The following is a 13,824-nucleotide window of genomic DNA, read 5'->3' on the forward strand; positions in this document are numbered from 1 at the left end:
ATGGCTTTCTTCTTGCCGCTCTTCCGTAAGGGCCAGATTTGTGCAGTGCACGACCAACAGGTGTCCTGTGGACAGATTCCCCCACCTGAGCTGTGGACCTCTGCAGTTCGTCCAGAGTCACCATGGGCCTCTTGGCTGCATCTCTGATCAATGCTCTCCTTGTTCAGCCTGTAAGTTTAGGTGGACAGCTGTGTCTTGGTAGGTTTGCAGTTGTGCCATAGTCTTTCCATTTCCGGATGATGGATTGAAAAGTGCTCTGTGAGATGTTCAAAGCTTGGGAAACCTTTTTTATAGCCTAACCCTGCTTTAAACTTCTCCGCAACTTTATCCCTGACCTGTCTGGTGTGTTCCTTGGACTTCATGATGCTGTTTTCTCCCCAATATTCTCTTAACAAACCTCTGAGGCCGTCACAGAACAACTGTGTTTGTACTGAGATTAGATTACACGCAGGTGGACTCTATTTAGTCATTAGGTCAACATTCGATCATTCAGCAATCATCAGGTGACTTCTGAAGGCAATTGGTTGCACTCAGAGAAAAGGGGGCTGAATACTTTTGCACACCGCACTTTTCAGTTTTTTTATTTGTAAAAAATAAATAAAATCATGTATAATTTTCTTTGTACTTCACAATTGTGTGCCGCATTGTGTTGGTGTTTCACATAAAATTGGTCGTAATGTGACAAAATGTGGAAAAGTTCAAAGGGTATGAATACTTTTGCAAGCCGCTGTATTTATATATAAATACCTACGTATTGTATATTTATGGGGCCAAGCAATGAAAACCTAAACTTGAATTGAAAAGGCAGATACTGGCACTGAGACATCTGTATTGGAAAAAGTTGTAATGGTACTCAAAAAGAAAACACACAGAATAAACACTATGATTTTATAATCTTACCATTTTACTACTTTTTGCATTTTAATATGTTTCTGTCTGTATTTCCTTAACTGGTTTTCAGTTTCAACGTTCTCTTTCAGTTTTAGCATCAACACGTTTTACATATTTCAGTAATAAAACATATTAATGTGGTTTCTCTGCTACACAGAGCATCTTTGCACTTCTAATGTACAGGTTTACACTCAAAGATGTTGTCTGAGCCCTCAGTTAAACCTACAGTTCATTAAAAAGAGCAAAAATGGAGCAAAGCCTTGGTTGAAGACCTTATAATGATTGAACTGTCTTAGTATACCTAAAACAATTAAAGACAATTGGCAGACAGAAAAATGTGATAAATGTGATACCCCTTTTTCTTGAATGAGATCAATTTACTTTTAATCATTTGTCTGTGAAGGTTCTCAGTCATCCAGGTCATGGTATATCCAACAAAGGTTCAAAAAAGGCAACTGGACTTGTAGAGTTTTGTGAGAAGACGTTTCACCACTCATCCGAGTAGCTTCTTCAGTTCTAGGGGACTGGTGGGAAGTTTGAGGTTTAAATAAAACCTCAAACAAGCAGCATAACAAGCAAGTTGTTTCAGGAGTTCCTATTTAAACCTCAAACTTCCCACCAGTCCCCTAGAACTGAAGAAGCTACTCGGATGAGTGGTGAAACGCTTTCTCACAAAACTCCAGTCCAGTTGCCTTTTTTGAACCTTTGTTGGATATTTTAATCATTTGGTTTTGAACACTGGTCCATTTAATTGTAACATTTTTATAGTGTAGTATAGTATTAGTACTTTTACTGGAGTAAAGGATTTAAAAACTTCCTGCAGCATTAATAAAGGGAGACTGTTTGTTGTCATTTGGTGCAGAAATCAGTTCCTCTCACTGTAGTAATTGATGTCACATGCTGACTTTTAACGTTGAGAGATTGAAAACCAGCAGAACCGGATCAATAAGTCCAAAAACAGTCCTAAAATCTGACTTTTATTTCATTACGGTCCTCTGAGAGGCAGCAGTCAGTGGGCTCTGGCCGTGACGTTAATCCGTGACGCAGGTTCGTCCTCCATCACTAAGCCGAGCCCACTGACAGAAAACACCACCTAGAAACCAAGCGAGAACCTCACGATCCGTGGAAATATGTAGTTAGCTCACACACTGCAGCATATTTCGACGACAGGTGGACTTGGCGGAGCTGGTAAGTCATAACAGTTAACATAGGCTCGATAAATCAGCGTTGCTGCACTCGCTTTGATTTCCCCGTCTTGTAGGCGTTAGCTAATTCAGGCGGCTAGCTGGGAAGCTAACGTTAGCCTAGCAGAGCTGATGATGGCGGATGGTGCCCGTTATTCCCAGCTGCGGCGATGGCATCTGCTTAATATCACTGTATTTTGAAGACGCAGCCTGCTAGAGAGCTGGGTCTTATTAAACAAACATCTGCCTGACTCTAATATAATGTCTTGCGCTTATGTTTGACTGTATGTTGAGCTCAGTATGTGAAGAAGGAAAGGTCGTGTTGGCAAATGGGAGGTGAAGCTGGTGAAGTACGTTTCGCATTCGTGCAAATTATCCTGCAGGGAACGTGACTGCGGGAATAGCCAACCCGGAACATACGAACGAGAAACGGACTTCATTATGTGTATCGCGACGTTGGCATTTAATTTAAAGACATTTTAATGTTTATTAGTGGTTGTAACAACATGAATACACCTGAATATGTTTGTTTCAAGCAACCACTACACATTTTATCGAAGTCTACTGAGAAACTCTTGTCTTAACTCTGCTAGCTGGCATGCTAATGCTAATAAATCACCTTTCTCCATCAGAGCAGTTACATGGACATTTACCATGGGTGGTAATGACGATGAAGATATGACATACGTTGTGAACAAGCAAAAGCAAGATGAGGAGCTTAAGAACAAGCTGAATGACGGCAGCCACTGGTGCGACCAGGAGTCCACCGGCAACAATGCCAAGTGGGTCAAAGAAGGCCGGAACCAGCTGAGGAAAGTAACCGAGAACCACCAGGAGCAGGACCACAACTGCAATATCAACCAGAATGGAAATAAGGAAGACTTCCCTCTCCAGAACACCACTCAGGAAGAACAGCAGGGAAATGAGGAGCAGATCAAGTCTCCCAAAAAGGCACCGACCCCTGGCCTCAGTCAGGAGGAGTCCAAGAACATCCTCAATGAGCCGCTGCTCATAAACACTCTGGAGTCCGCAGAGGAGAAAGAGAAGGAGAGAGAAGAGGACGATAAAGAGAAGGAAAATAAGTCGGAGGATGACGAGGAGACGTCAGGCGACACCAGGGGAGAAAAGGTGGCAGAAGATCAGGGAGATGTGGAGTCGCAGAGAGAGGGCGGCGTCGTTGGGAGAAATCCTTGCCTCCTCTTCTCCAACCTGAACGGGACGCCAAGTGACGAAGAGGCCAGTTGGCCGGGCCTGTCTCAGGACAACATGGCCGACAGCTCTCCAAATGGCAACAAAGGTAAAGAGAAGCACGCCCGAGTTAATGCTTGAAGCACACGTTAATGAGGACAGATGCTAAAAGGAAGAATCACAACATCGCAAATAGTTGGTTATTTAATAAAGTAAACTGAGAGCAGTCTACGGTTGAACATTATATCCATGTCGGACGTCTTACCTTATTATTTTAAGACCCCACTGTTTTATTATCGTCAGCATATATGCATTTTAAAGTATCCTTGTTTCGACCTTGTTTGTTCTTGCCTCTTTCTGCGCAGTCAGCATGGAGAGTTTCTAAAACCTCACACTGAACATTTCCAATTTGTGTTTTTATTTCCCCCCCCCGCCTCCTCCTTTTCTCTCTGACTTTCAGAGTCCTTCTGGGACTCCAGTGCTTTTGAGACCGACACAGACCTACCTTCAGGATGGATGAGGGTGCGAGACACATCGGGCACATACTACTGGCACATCCCCACGGGCACCACCCAGTGGGAGCCTCCTTCACCCCTCGGTAAAGTTGGTGACTCCATGATGTCCTCCACTATGTCCCTGGAAACTACACCTTGTGAGGAGCCTGAGGTGAGGTCTAATGGATGTTTTTTGCTTAAATGGAGACACTGAAATGTGAAACTCTACTTAATTAATTATTTTCTTTTTAATGTTTTCCAGGAATCTTGGGCTCAACTTTCCAGCACAGATGAAGGTGCTGAAGGCGAAGGGGAACTGTGGAAGGTAAGTTACACTTTACAATACGTATATTGTAGTCTATATAACATACATGAACTGTCACACACAGTGGATCAATCTGCATAGAAATTCAGTAACACTGACGTCTCTGATGTGGACCCTCAGTGTCATGGCATTGTTTTTATCCGTACAGTGATCCATGATGTCAGCTGCCCCTCTGATATTCATGTTTAAAGAGAAAATAGTTAACAATTTGTTTTAGGTTTACATCCTTTACAAGAGAAAATCTGAGCAAAGGTGTCATTTTTAACTCTGATTTGTGTTTTCAGGAGGAGGCAGAGGAGGTTGCGTCTGATCAAAGTCTGAAGGAGTTTGAAGGAGCAACTCTACGCTATGCATCTATCAACCTGAAGTACGTTGCGTTAAAGCTTTCTGATTAGTTGGTATGTAATGCTTTGTGGCCTGTCCCTCTGTAACTCATTTTTATTTGTCACTGTAGTTACAATTGCTCCCAGTCCGAGGAAGAAGAGAAGCTTGCTCCACTGTGCACCGATTTAGAAACTAAAGTAAGTAATTGTTTGCATTTGTATTTCTCTAAGAGTCTAAACTAGGGTCTCATTCTGATTAGAGACAACTTAACTGTTTATATGGATGCTAAATAAAATGATCTCATAACTTAAAATCTGTCAGAAAACTAACAGAAGATGTTATTTTCCCCAACTTTAATAAGAACAATGAATTCATTCAAAAGCAGACGATGACCAAGATGTACAGACATGTACACTTGTCGTTTCTGTCCTTCCCAGTTCCCACGTGGGGCCTACAACCACACAAAGAGTATATTTATTCCAAGCAGAGGGATCAGATAAAGATCAAGTATTTACATGGTTATTATGAGCTATTAAGCGATTATCAAACGTTTACATCTCTCCTCTCAATCTGAGTGAAAGTTCCTTCTGCTCAGAGCAGTCTGTTCTGATTGAGGTAGTTACTGAAGGCGTTTTTGTTCTGGAATAATAGTGTCCTTGTAAAACATAACAGTTATGACTCTAAAAATAGATCCACAAACGTTAACTTAGTAGTTCTTTCCTAACAGGCGCTGGGAATAAGTTCAAACACCTAAAACGTGATTGAACATTATCTCCAACTTGGGCATGTGGCTCAGCGATAGTTTCAGGACAAATAGTGACCTTTTTGTTATATTTGCATGTCTGTAACCATTTGCATTTTTAGCATTGAGGAGTGCAGAAGAAGGCAAAGCACCAGCCTTGACTTTGGACCCGACGCACTTTCAAATTCCTTCCTGTCACTGTTTGACTCCTTCTCTGCGTGGTCCTGTTTTGTACTAATGCGCCCCTCTCGTACTGTCAGTGTTTTGCAGTGCGTTCCCTGGGCTGGGTAGAGATGTCTGAGGAGGACATGGCACCTGGCAAGAGCAGCGTTGCTGTCAACAACTGCATCAGGCAGCTCTCTTATCACAAACACAACCTTCATGACACCGCTGGCATCTGGGGAGAGGTCAGCGCAGATACTTTCGTGATCATTTATATAACACACCACCTTTAAGAACGACACATTTGAACTTGTTGTTGTTTGGTGGTTAGTGCCAACCACAATCATGCTACCTCAGCTATTTGGGTTTTGAAACAAAACAGTTTCTTGCAGAGTTAATTGTGAAATTTGACCAAAATACTTGATGACTTGCAGAATTTGTAACCCACAAATGACTCTCGATAGGTGAAATGTTGGCTGCTCATACTAAAAGCCTGTTTGTCGTGGCAGGGTAAAGACATGCTAATGGTCCTGGAGAATGACACGATGAACTTGATCGACCCTCTGGGACAGACTCTGCTTCATGCTCAGCCGATTGGCAGCATCCGTGTCTGGGGTGTTGGCAGAGACAACGGCAGGTCTGTATCCACAGTGCAAGAACACAAAGAACCACAGCATTTATTTACCTACCTTCTTAAATTTGCTTAAAGCGCACTTCAGATTGATTAATAAAGACAAACTGGTTCTTTCAAAATGGGCTTTTGAGTCAAGGTCAAAACATTTTGAATACTACCTCTAACTGTTTGATCATATTCCTGTTATATATTTCAAGGGAAATTATCTTTTTGTATCCCATCTTTATTTTACGGTTTTATTTCATATTTATGTAGTTTTAGTGCTCAATAAAAGCACGTTCCTCGTAAGTTCACATAAATTAGTAATACAAACTTTTCTAACTTATGAACTGTCAGGTTTTTGCCTTTAAAAAGACCAGTAAAATATTCATTGAGTCAGCGTTTGTTAGATATCCTTGGTGACTTTTCTAGGGCAACAGCTTTGTTTCTCGTTTTTAATATTCTGCCGTTATCCCGTTGAGTCTTCATTTACTGGTAGACTGAACTCATCATCTAGTCTTTTTTTACTGCATGCTGCTGCCCTCTGCTGGATCCTTATTAACATTGCACACACAAATTAACAGCTCTGTTTCTGCCTCCCGTCTGTCTGACGTCTAACAATTGTGCTTTTTCTTTCATGCTGCATTTCCGTCATGAACAGGGAAAGGTATACATTAATGATTACTCGAAATAATTATTTGTGCTCTTGTCATTTCCGCTGTAGATGCGATTCTCTGTTTTGTGTATATGTTTGTTCCAGCTGTCTCACACCTCCAATTATGTATTAATGACTGAATGTATGAATGTGACCTTTTCCGTCTGACTTCACCTGCAGGGATTTTGCTTATGTGGCTCGAGACAACCTGACCCAAGTTCTGAAGTGTCATGTTTTCCGCTGCGACTCTCCCGCCAAGAACATTGCCACCAGCCTGCATGAGATGTGCTCAAAGGTCAGCCCTTACCGGATTTAATTTGGCTTCATTGCGAATTCAGTGTCTGGCGTCTCGGTTCACATTCAGCTGTGAGTCTCTTGCTTGAATTTCGCCTATTTTCTAATTTAAATTTAGATAATGATGGAGAGAAAGGCGACCAAGCCGGGGGTGAGCAGACTCAACTCTGACCCGAGCAAACCTGGGGTCATCCCCGTTGAAGGTAAATTAAAGTGGACCGTTTGAGTATGCTCACAGTTTAAAGTGTGGAAACGGATCGCGTAATACTTCCTCCTTTTCTCAACAGAGTTTCCTGCTCCGAAAAATGAACTCTTCCAACACTTCCAGGTGTATTACCTTGGTTGTGTGGCTGTGGCGAGACCAGTTGGTAAGAAAACACTGTAGAATATGAAACATTTGTGCTGTTTGTTGTGATGACTGTGTAGTTAATGCGTCACGTGTTCTGTTTGTGTCAGGTATGGATATAATCAATGACACACTAGAGGCGGCGGTGAATGACAGAGATAAAAATGAATGGATTCCCGTCTCCGTGAATGTCGCCCCAGCCACGCTCACCATACTGTCAAGTCAGGTAAAAGAAAACAAACTCAACATTTAAGTCAGGGGTTACGTTTTCAGCAATATGTTTCAGTATAAACACGTATGACAGGTGACGTAAATAACTCTATATATCTTGTTATCATGGCGTATATCAGTGGGTGGGGTATATTGGGCTGCAAGTTAGCATTTTGTCCTGGAAGCTGATGTTGGATGCAGGCAATATGGACACATGGAAGGAATTGAGTGGCTGACAATGGCCAGATTTTGATGGTTAGAGGACTGGGTCAGAGCATCTTCAAAAACTGCAGCTCGGGAATAGTTTAAGGAAACACAAGAACGAGTTCAAAGTGTTGACTTGGCCTCCAAATTCACGGGATCTTAATCCAATCGAGCGTCTCCAGGATGTTTTGGACAAAAAAAGTCAGATCCATGAAGCCCTCGTGCTACAAGCTGTGGGTCTTAAAGGATCTGCTGCTAATGTCTTGGTCTAGTGGAGTCCCATGCCTTGACGGGTCAGGGCTGTTTTGGCGGCAAAATGGAGACCTATGCTTTGATTGTATAAGTTTAAGTCAGTGAAATTGGAGAGGTTTGTCAATTTAATGATACTCCAAGATCTAGTTTGAGATTAATTTAATCTCACAAGAGATTTTTTTTTTTGTAAGAACAGAAGAATTTATGGTAATGCGCCATTAACACGTGTGTATATTTCCGTCTCCAGGATGAGGAGGTGCTGTCGGAGTGCAGGGTGCGTTTCCTGTCCTTCATGGGCGTGGGGAAGGACGTCCACACCTTCGCTTTCATCATGGCAGAGGGTCCCAGAGAATTCACCTGTCACATGTTCTGGTGCGAACCCAACGCTGCCAGTCTGAGTGAGGCGGTGCAGGCGGCGTGCATGGTGAGTCAAACACAAACACACGGTGTAGTGATTATACGTGATGGATCCAGTGTTATGTCTAGTGTCTGCTAAACACCGTTTATACTCAACGTGTGTTATTTTTTCCACAGCTTCGCTACCAGAAATGTTTGGATGCGCGTCCGCCCAGTCTAGCCTCCTGCCTGCCCACTCCTCCTGCGGACTCTGTGGCTCGACGTGTCAAGAAGGGGGTGCAGAGTCTGCTGGGCAGCTTTAAGAGCTACAGGTCAGGTTCTCAGTCCCCTTGAGTCGGAGCGAAGACGACCCACAGTCCATTTAACACGAAGTCCATCACAAACAGCCCCTCCTCACTCTCGCATATCCTCCTCTCATCCTTCTGCCACAGTTTTTCGCCTTATGACCGTTTCACTTGTCTAGTCGCTAGTCTAGTGCGTGGAGTAGTTTGTGGGGAAAAGTGTGCGTCTGAAAAGATTTACTTAACGGCTCTTACTTTATAACAAGGATTTTAAACTCTCGCCTCCAAACAGATGAACCCCCGGCATCGAATGTCTTCTTTGCTGGGATTCCTTCTGCGAGTCTTTTACTATTTTTGTGTTTTAACAGAAACAACGCTATGAATGTTGGACATGGATGTAATATATAGTTTACATGCAGACGCTAGAATTTGCTTGAATAGACGCCCTCACGGAAATGCTCTCATCCCCTTCTCAGTGCAATGACTCCTCTCTTTTCTACTGTTTTAAGAATCGTACTGTAATGCGGTCGTCATTAGTCGGTGTCAATGATCCTAATGCAGACTTTTTAAAAACATCACTACACCTCTCTCTCTTTCTCTCGCTCAGCTAGGGCTGGGTATCACTACCTGATTCCTGAATTGATTTCAATTCACAATGTTTTATGATTTATTTAGAGGTATTTCAGGTTTGAAACAATTCTCATTAGTTATAAGAGAGATTTTCACAAAACTAATGTTGTCACTACCAGATCTAGTTCGTATGTCTTGCATGTGGCTTAGCTTTTTTCCATGGTTTTTAAGCCTTCAGATCTCAGAGTTTGAGCTTCTGTCAAACATGTTGTGGATCTCCATCACACATGGATTAGTTTCTAACTAGAGGAAGCAGGAAATGGCATATATTTAAAAAAATTATAGAGGATCTTTCTAATTAACATCAGTTTGAATGAGAAAATCTATTTTTGTTTGTTGTTTCTTTAAAACCCCAGCCCTGATCTCTAACATTTTAGATTGTACCACTGCAGGCGTCTCGGTAGTTCTGCCCCCGACTCTCCCAAACAATGTATTTTAGTCTTCCAAAGAACTGTATGGTCATCTGTCACATAGTGAGCAACCACTGATTTGAGTGTTTCTCATTCATCCTGCATGAACATTTGCAAGTTCAGTGCTAGTGTGCAATAATCAGATGTTCCAGTATGGTGTGGTGACAAGGTGGCTGCCGCGCGATTACTCGTCCACTTCAGTGGGTCTGAACGGATCGAGTGTGAGGCTAATGGAACGACACAGCCATGTTGAAAATCATTATCTAGTCATATAGATAATAGTAGTAATAAAATAAAAAACAAAAATAACAAACTCTGGGTTTTCTCACAGCCATTTGCCACCACCAACAACAACAACCACTCAATAGTACTGTAGAAACTCACCACAAGCTGCATGTTTTGATAGCTTAGAGTTACTGCTGCTCGCAGCATCAGTGTATCCTGTAAATTCTCTCTGTGTTTCTGTAGACGGTAAGAGGAGGCTGGAGTTGATGTGTTGTTTTGTGTTACATAGGCATGTCACTCTAGTTAGTGTCAGTGTTTATCATAAGCTAGCAGTAGAGAGTTAGACTTCCTGTCGGTTCCTTCAGACTGAAAAAGATACGAGCAGGTTACTGTCTGTATTTACAGTTTGTGTAAATGGAAAAACCCGAGAGATGATTTCTCCCGCGGTTCTTATTTTTATTCTTTCCTTGGCCACATTTTTTGACTATTTGTGTGTGTGAGTGTGTGTGTGTGGGCCGCTCCGATTAATGTATTTTTTATTGAAACCACACACTACAATGTACACTGTCGAGATGATTTTCACATTAGCGCTTTAGGTTTAGTTTTTATAAAGTACACACTAATTAACCGAGGTGTATTTTATCTCCGTGTGTCTGTCGGTGATCAATACTGTATGTAGCACAATAGTAATAGTCATCTCTAACGTTAAAGATGCAGTTTGTAAGATGTCTTGGTGAATTTGATCGGCTCGTTACGGAGCGTCCTCAGACTCACTAACGCATCAAATAAAAGACAGGAAAACTAATGTTTAGACTTAAAATCTTGTATAAAAAATCTTATATTTGTTTTAGTAAATAAATATATTTTATGGAACATTCATTTTTAAACGCCCTATCGTCTACAATAAGCCGTTTTTACATGATATGAATCGTCTCGCATATTCGCCATCAGCTTTGAATTGCTTAAGAAGCTTTGTCATTTCCTTATAGTTAAAAAAACATATATCCTTCACTTTATTTTAACCTGAAATCTGAAACTTGGTGCCAAAAGCTACAAAATAAGCTGTGTATTTGAAACCTAAAAACACATTTGACTTGGACGAGTGTGACTCAACAGAGACACGTCTCCAAACATTAAAACCTCATCCAGTTCTTAAAGCAAAGCTCGGTGATGAGCAGGTTTACGCGAAGTCGCGGCACCAAATCTCTTACCAACTGCTTCTTTATGTATGTAATATATAACACTAATGGAAAGTAGACTACTTGGACTCATATTACTGCCTTGTCACTCATGTGTCACTTGGAATTATTGTGCTTTCTCCTCCTTCAAAGATTTCTGTGTCAGTGGCAACACTAAAGCCAGACGAGTGAACGAACATTAGCAGATTAATTTATTTCTGTTCATGTAAATTAGGTGTATAAAATGTATGTATATAAAAGTCACTGCACAATAAATGTGGACATATCGTAACTGATTACCTTGTGGGCTTTTAATATTTACAGTTGTGGGAAGCCGAGTGGCTCTGGAGAGATCGATTTCTGGGTTTCATTTCTATTTTTTCTTATTCAAGTGTGAAAGAAGCCACAAACAACCCGTCTGACCCTTTTAAATTTGTAAAAAAAGAAAAGTTGCTGATACTAGTTTTACTATTCGTATTGACGGATCGGCTTCGGTGCAACAGAAGAGTCACCTGCTCGGTTCAGGTCTGCACTGCTGCCCCCACCTGGTGAGTTCAAAAGGGACACAGTGGGCTGGGTTTTGTCTCCCTAAAAGATGGCTTTGGAGATGAAAAGGTGCACATCAAGTGGAAGCCACGGCGGCCACACACTGGTTATAATATCTGGACTGCCCTGCCAGCAGGTTCCTGGAGCAGTCGTGCAGATCAAGGCCCGGGCTGTAATCACTTCCTTTTGAAGGGGTGGACACGGACCCCAGTGTGAGGTGACTGATTGACTCTTGTTTGTATGGATTAAATATATCAAAGGCGGCAGCCAGTTTCTGTCCCGTTGCACCGTGGGTTACACATTTCAGTGGTGTACCTTTACAAATAACCACTCGTACTCACGCAACAGGACTCGGCCTGGTGAGCGTGCATGTGGATTTCCTCTTTCACCATTTCTTCAAAGCTCTTGTACGCAAAGCTTTAATCACCACACAAGAAAAATGATTTGGATATTCCAATGTTTGCGTTGAGCGCAGGTGTTTATCTTCTCTTCGTTTTTGTACACACATCTTTAGTGAATTATTAGCATTCAGTTTCCAGTCTTTCAAACGTTTTAATTAATCGGAATTGTGTCTGGATGCTTTACAGAACCCAGAGGCTGAAACTCGCAGAGCAAGCACTACAGGCAAAGACAAACTCCGACCGGGTAGAGATAAGAGAGGGAGGTAGGACGGGAGTAACATACACCGATCAGGCTTAACATTATGACCACTGACAGGTGACATAACACGGATTATCTCTTCATCACAGCACCTGTGAGTGGGCAGTAAGTGAACAGTTTGTCTTCAACATTCATGGGGAAAAAGCAGGAAAAATGCGACAAGCATAGGAAGGATTCGAGCGAGTTTGACAAGGGCCAAATTTTGATGGCTAGACGACGGGGTCAGAGCATCTCCAAAACTACAGCTCTTATGGGGTGTTTCCAGTCCGCAGGGGTCGGTATTTATCAAAAGTGGGCCAAGGAAGGCACAGTGGAGAACCGAGACGAGGTCATAGGTTATTTGATGCACGTGGAGGGCGAAGGCCGGCCCATGTGGGGAAGGTGGTCATACTGTTATACCTGATTGATGTCTGTATATATTATACAGACAAGAGAACATGATGTTAGGTTAATAATGTATAATAAGAATGTATCGAACCAGCACTCAAAGTATTTATTACTTGGATAAACTGGGATCTTCTGTAAGAATGAAAGAATAGGTTTACATACAGTTGACTTCTCATGTAGCTCCAGATTCAATTGAAAATCATCTCCTGCTCATTAAAATATCTCAACGTAAATCTTAATTTGAAGATCCGTTTTAATCCATCACGATGTTGACATTTGTTGTTGTTTTTTTTTTAATCAAACGTCACAACTGCTTTTGGATGGACTGACATTTAGACATTCATCTCCTAAAGGATCAACGATGATAATAAAAGGCTGGAGTTTAGCGCTAGTTAGCAGACGCGCACATGCTAACAGCCCAAAGTGGTAAACATTTTGCCTGCATGGTCTGTCACAAGTTAGCATTTAGCTGACAGCGTGTAGACTTCCGAACATACACCATGCGCTAATTCCGAGCAGGTGTTTAGTATTCGATGAAAACTTTCCAGAAACATTTCTAAAATTTTGAGAAGAACATTTTTCTGCCTCTTTTGCATTTAGGAATGCAGTTTCAGCTTTTGCAACGCAAATTGCACAATTGCCTGCTTTCTTAGAACCGTTTAACATTTGGATTTCTCTGATTTGTACGTTAACAACACTCATACAATCAGTGCTGCACAAAATCTGTGTCGTGTGAAGTTAAGCATTGGACCAGCACCCTCAGTTTTTGTGTCACACTGATGCACCGTGTAGTTTGCGGTGTTACCGGTTTGCTTTAACACTATAGGAGGAGGCAGACAGCTTCAACAAAACCCTTCATTTATTCCAGGCTTGTTGTGTTATAATGCCTTAGTACCTAAAACATGTAGCTGAATGTAATATGATGCTTTCCTCATAGAAAACAAGCTGTAGTTGTCCACGTCCTTGTATTACCTGGATTACTAATGTGCGCTGGTGGCATGTTTACAGCCAGCCATGCCCTAAATCCCTTTGTCGCCTCTGTACCCCGCCGGATCTTATTGTGCTGCCGTGTGCGTCCGTGTATCTTCCGTCGCCACATTTATGCGCCGCGTGTTCGCCGGGTGTCAATCACAATTTGCGTAGGTCTGCCCATGAAGAAACTAATCACAATTATAATTATTCCTATAGCCTAATTATGCATGTGGCATTTGTTTAATGGAGATTTATTTTGAGTAATGAATGTGTAGTCTTGTGGAACATTGCTTT

The 13,824-nt window shown here is 42.0% G+C and overlaps 1 protein-coding gene across 2 annotated transcripts; it reads left to right on the top strand.

Annotated features, from left to right (window-relative positions):
* The first annotated feature begins 1,859 nt into the window (after nt 1-1,859).
* On the top strand, nt 1,860-11,261 carry apbb1 (amyloid beta (A4) precursor protein-binding, family B, member 1 (Fe65)). Of its 2 annotated transcripts, XM_084559189.1 has the most exons (14): nt 1,860-2,079; nt 2,708-3,372; nt 3,724-3,929; nt 4,020-4,082; nt 4,367-4,449; nt 4,537-4,603; nt 5,409-5,555; nt 5,820-5,947; nt 6,759-6,873; nt 6,991-7,075; nt 7,160-7,240; nt 7,329-7,444; nt 8,132-8,308; nt 8,419-11,261. In XM_084559189.1, the coding sequence occupies exons 2-14, from the start codon at nt 2,730-2,732 to the stop codon at nt 8,572-8,574; spliced, it is 2,067 nt and encodes a 688-aa protein (XP_084415315.1). In that variant the 5' UTR covers nt 1,860-2,079; nt 2,708-2,729; the 3' UTR covers nt 8,575-11,261. The 2 variants fall into 2 exon arrangements, with proteins under 2 accessions (XP_084415315.1, XP_084415314.1); XM_084559188.1 differs by lacking the exon at nt 1,860-2,079 and having other exon boundaries at nt 2,156-3,372.
* The last annotated feature ends 2,563 nt before the right edge of the window (nt 11,262-13,824 follow it).

The sequence above is a fragment of the Chelon labrosus genome (genome assembly GCF_963514085.1).
Source record: "Chelon labrosus genome assembly, chromosome: 13".
NCBI classification, from domain to species: domain Eukaryota; kingdom Metazoa; phylum Chordata; class Actinopteri; order Mugiliformes; family Mugilidae; genus Chelon; species Chelon labrosus.

Bases quoted from the DNA above. Each gene is read 5' to 3' on its own strand.
- apbb1 (XM_084559188.1), top strand. From the start codon at position 2,598: ATGTTTGTTTCAAGCAACCACTACACATTTTATCGAAGTCTACTGAGA. The intron at 5,556-5,819 runs GTCAGCGCAGAT...TTGTCGTGGCAG, and splicing joins CCGCTGGCATCTGGGGAGAG to GGTAAAGACATGCTAATGGT. The intron at 7,445-8,131 runs GTAAAAGAAAAC...TTCCGTCTCCAG, and splicing joins TCACCATACTGTCAAGTCAG to GATGAGGAGGTGCTGTCGGA.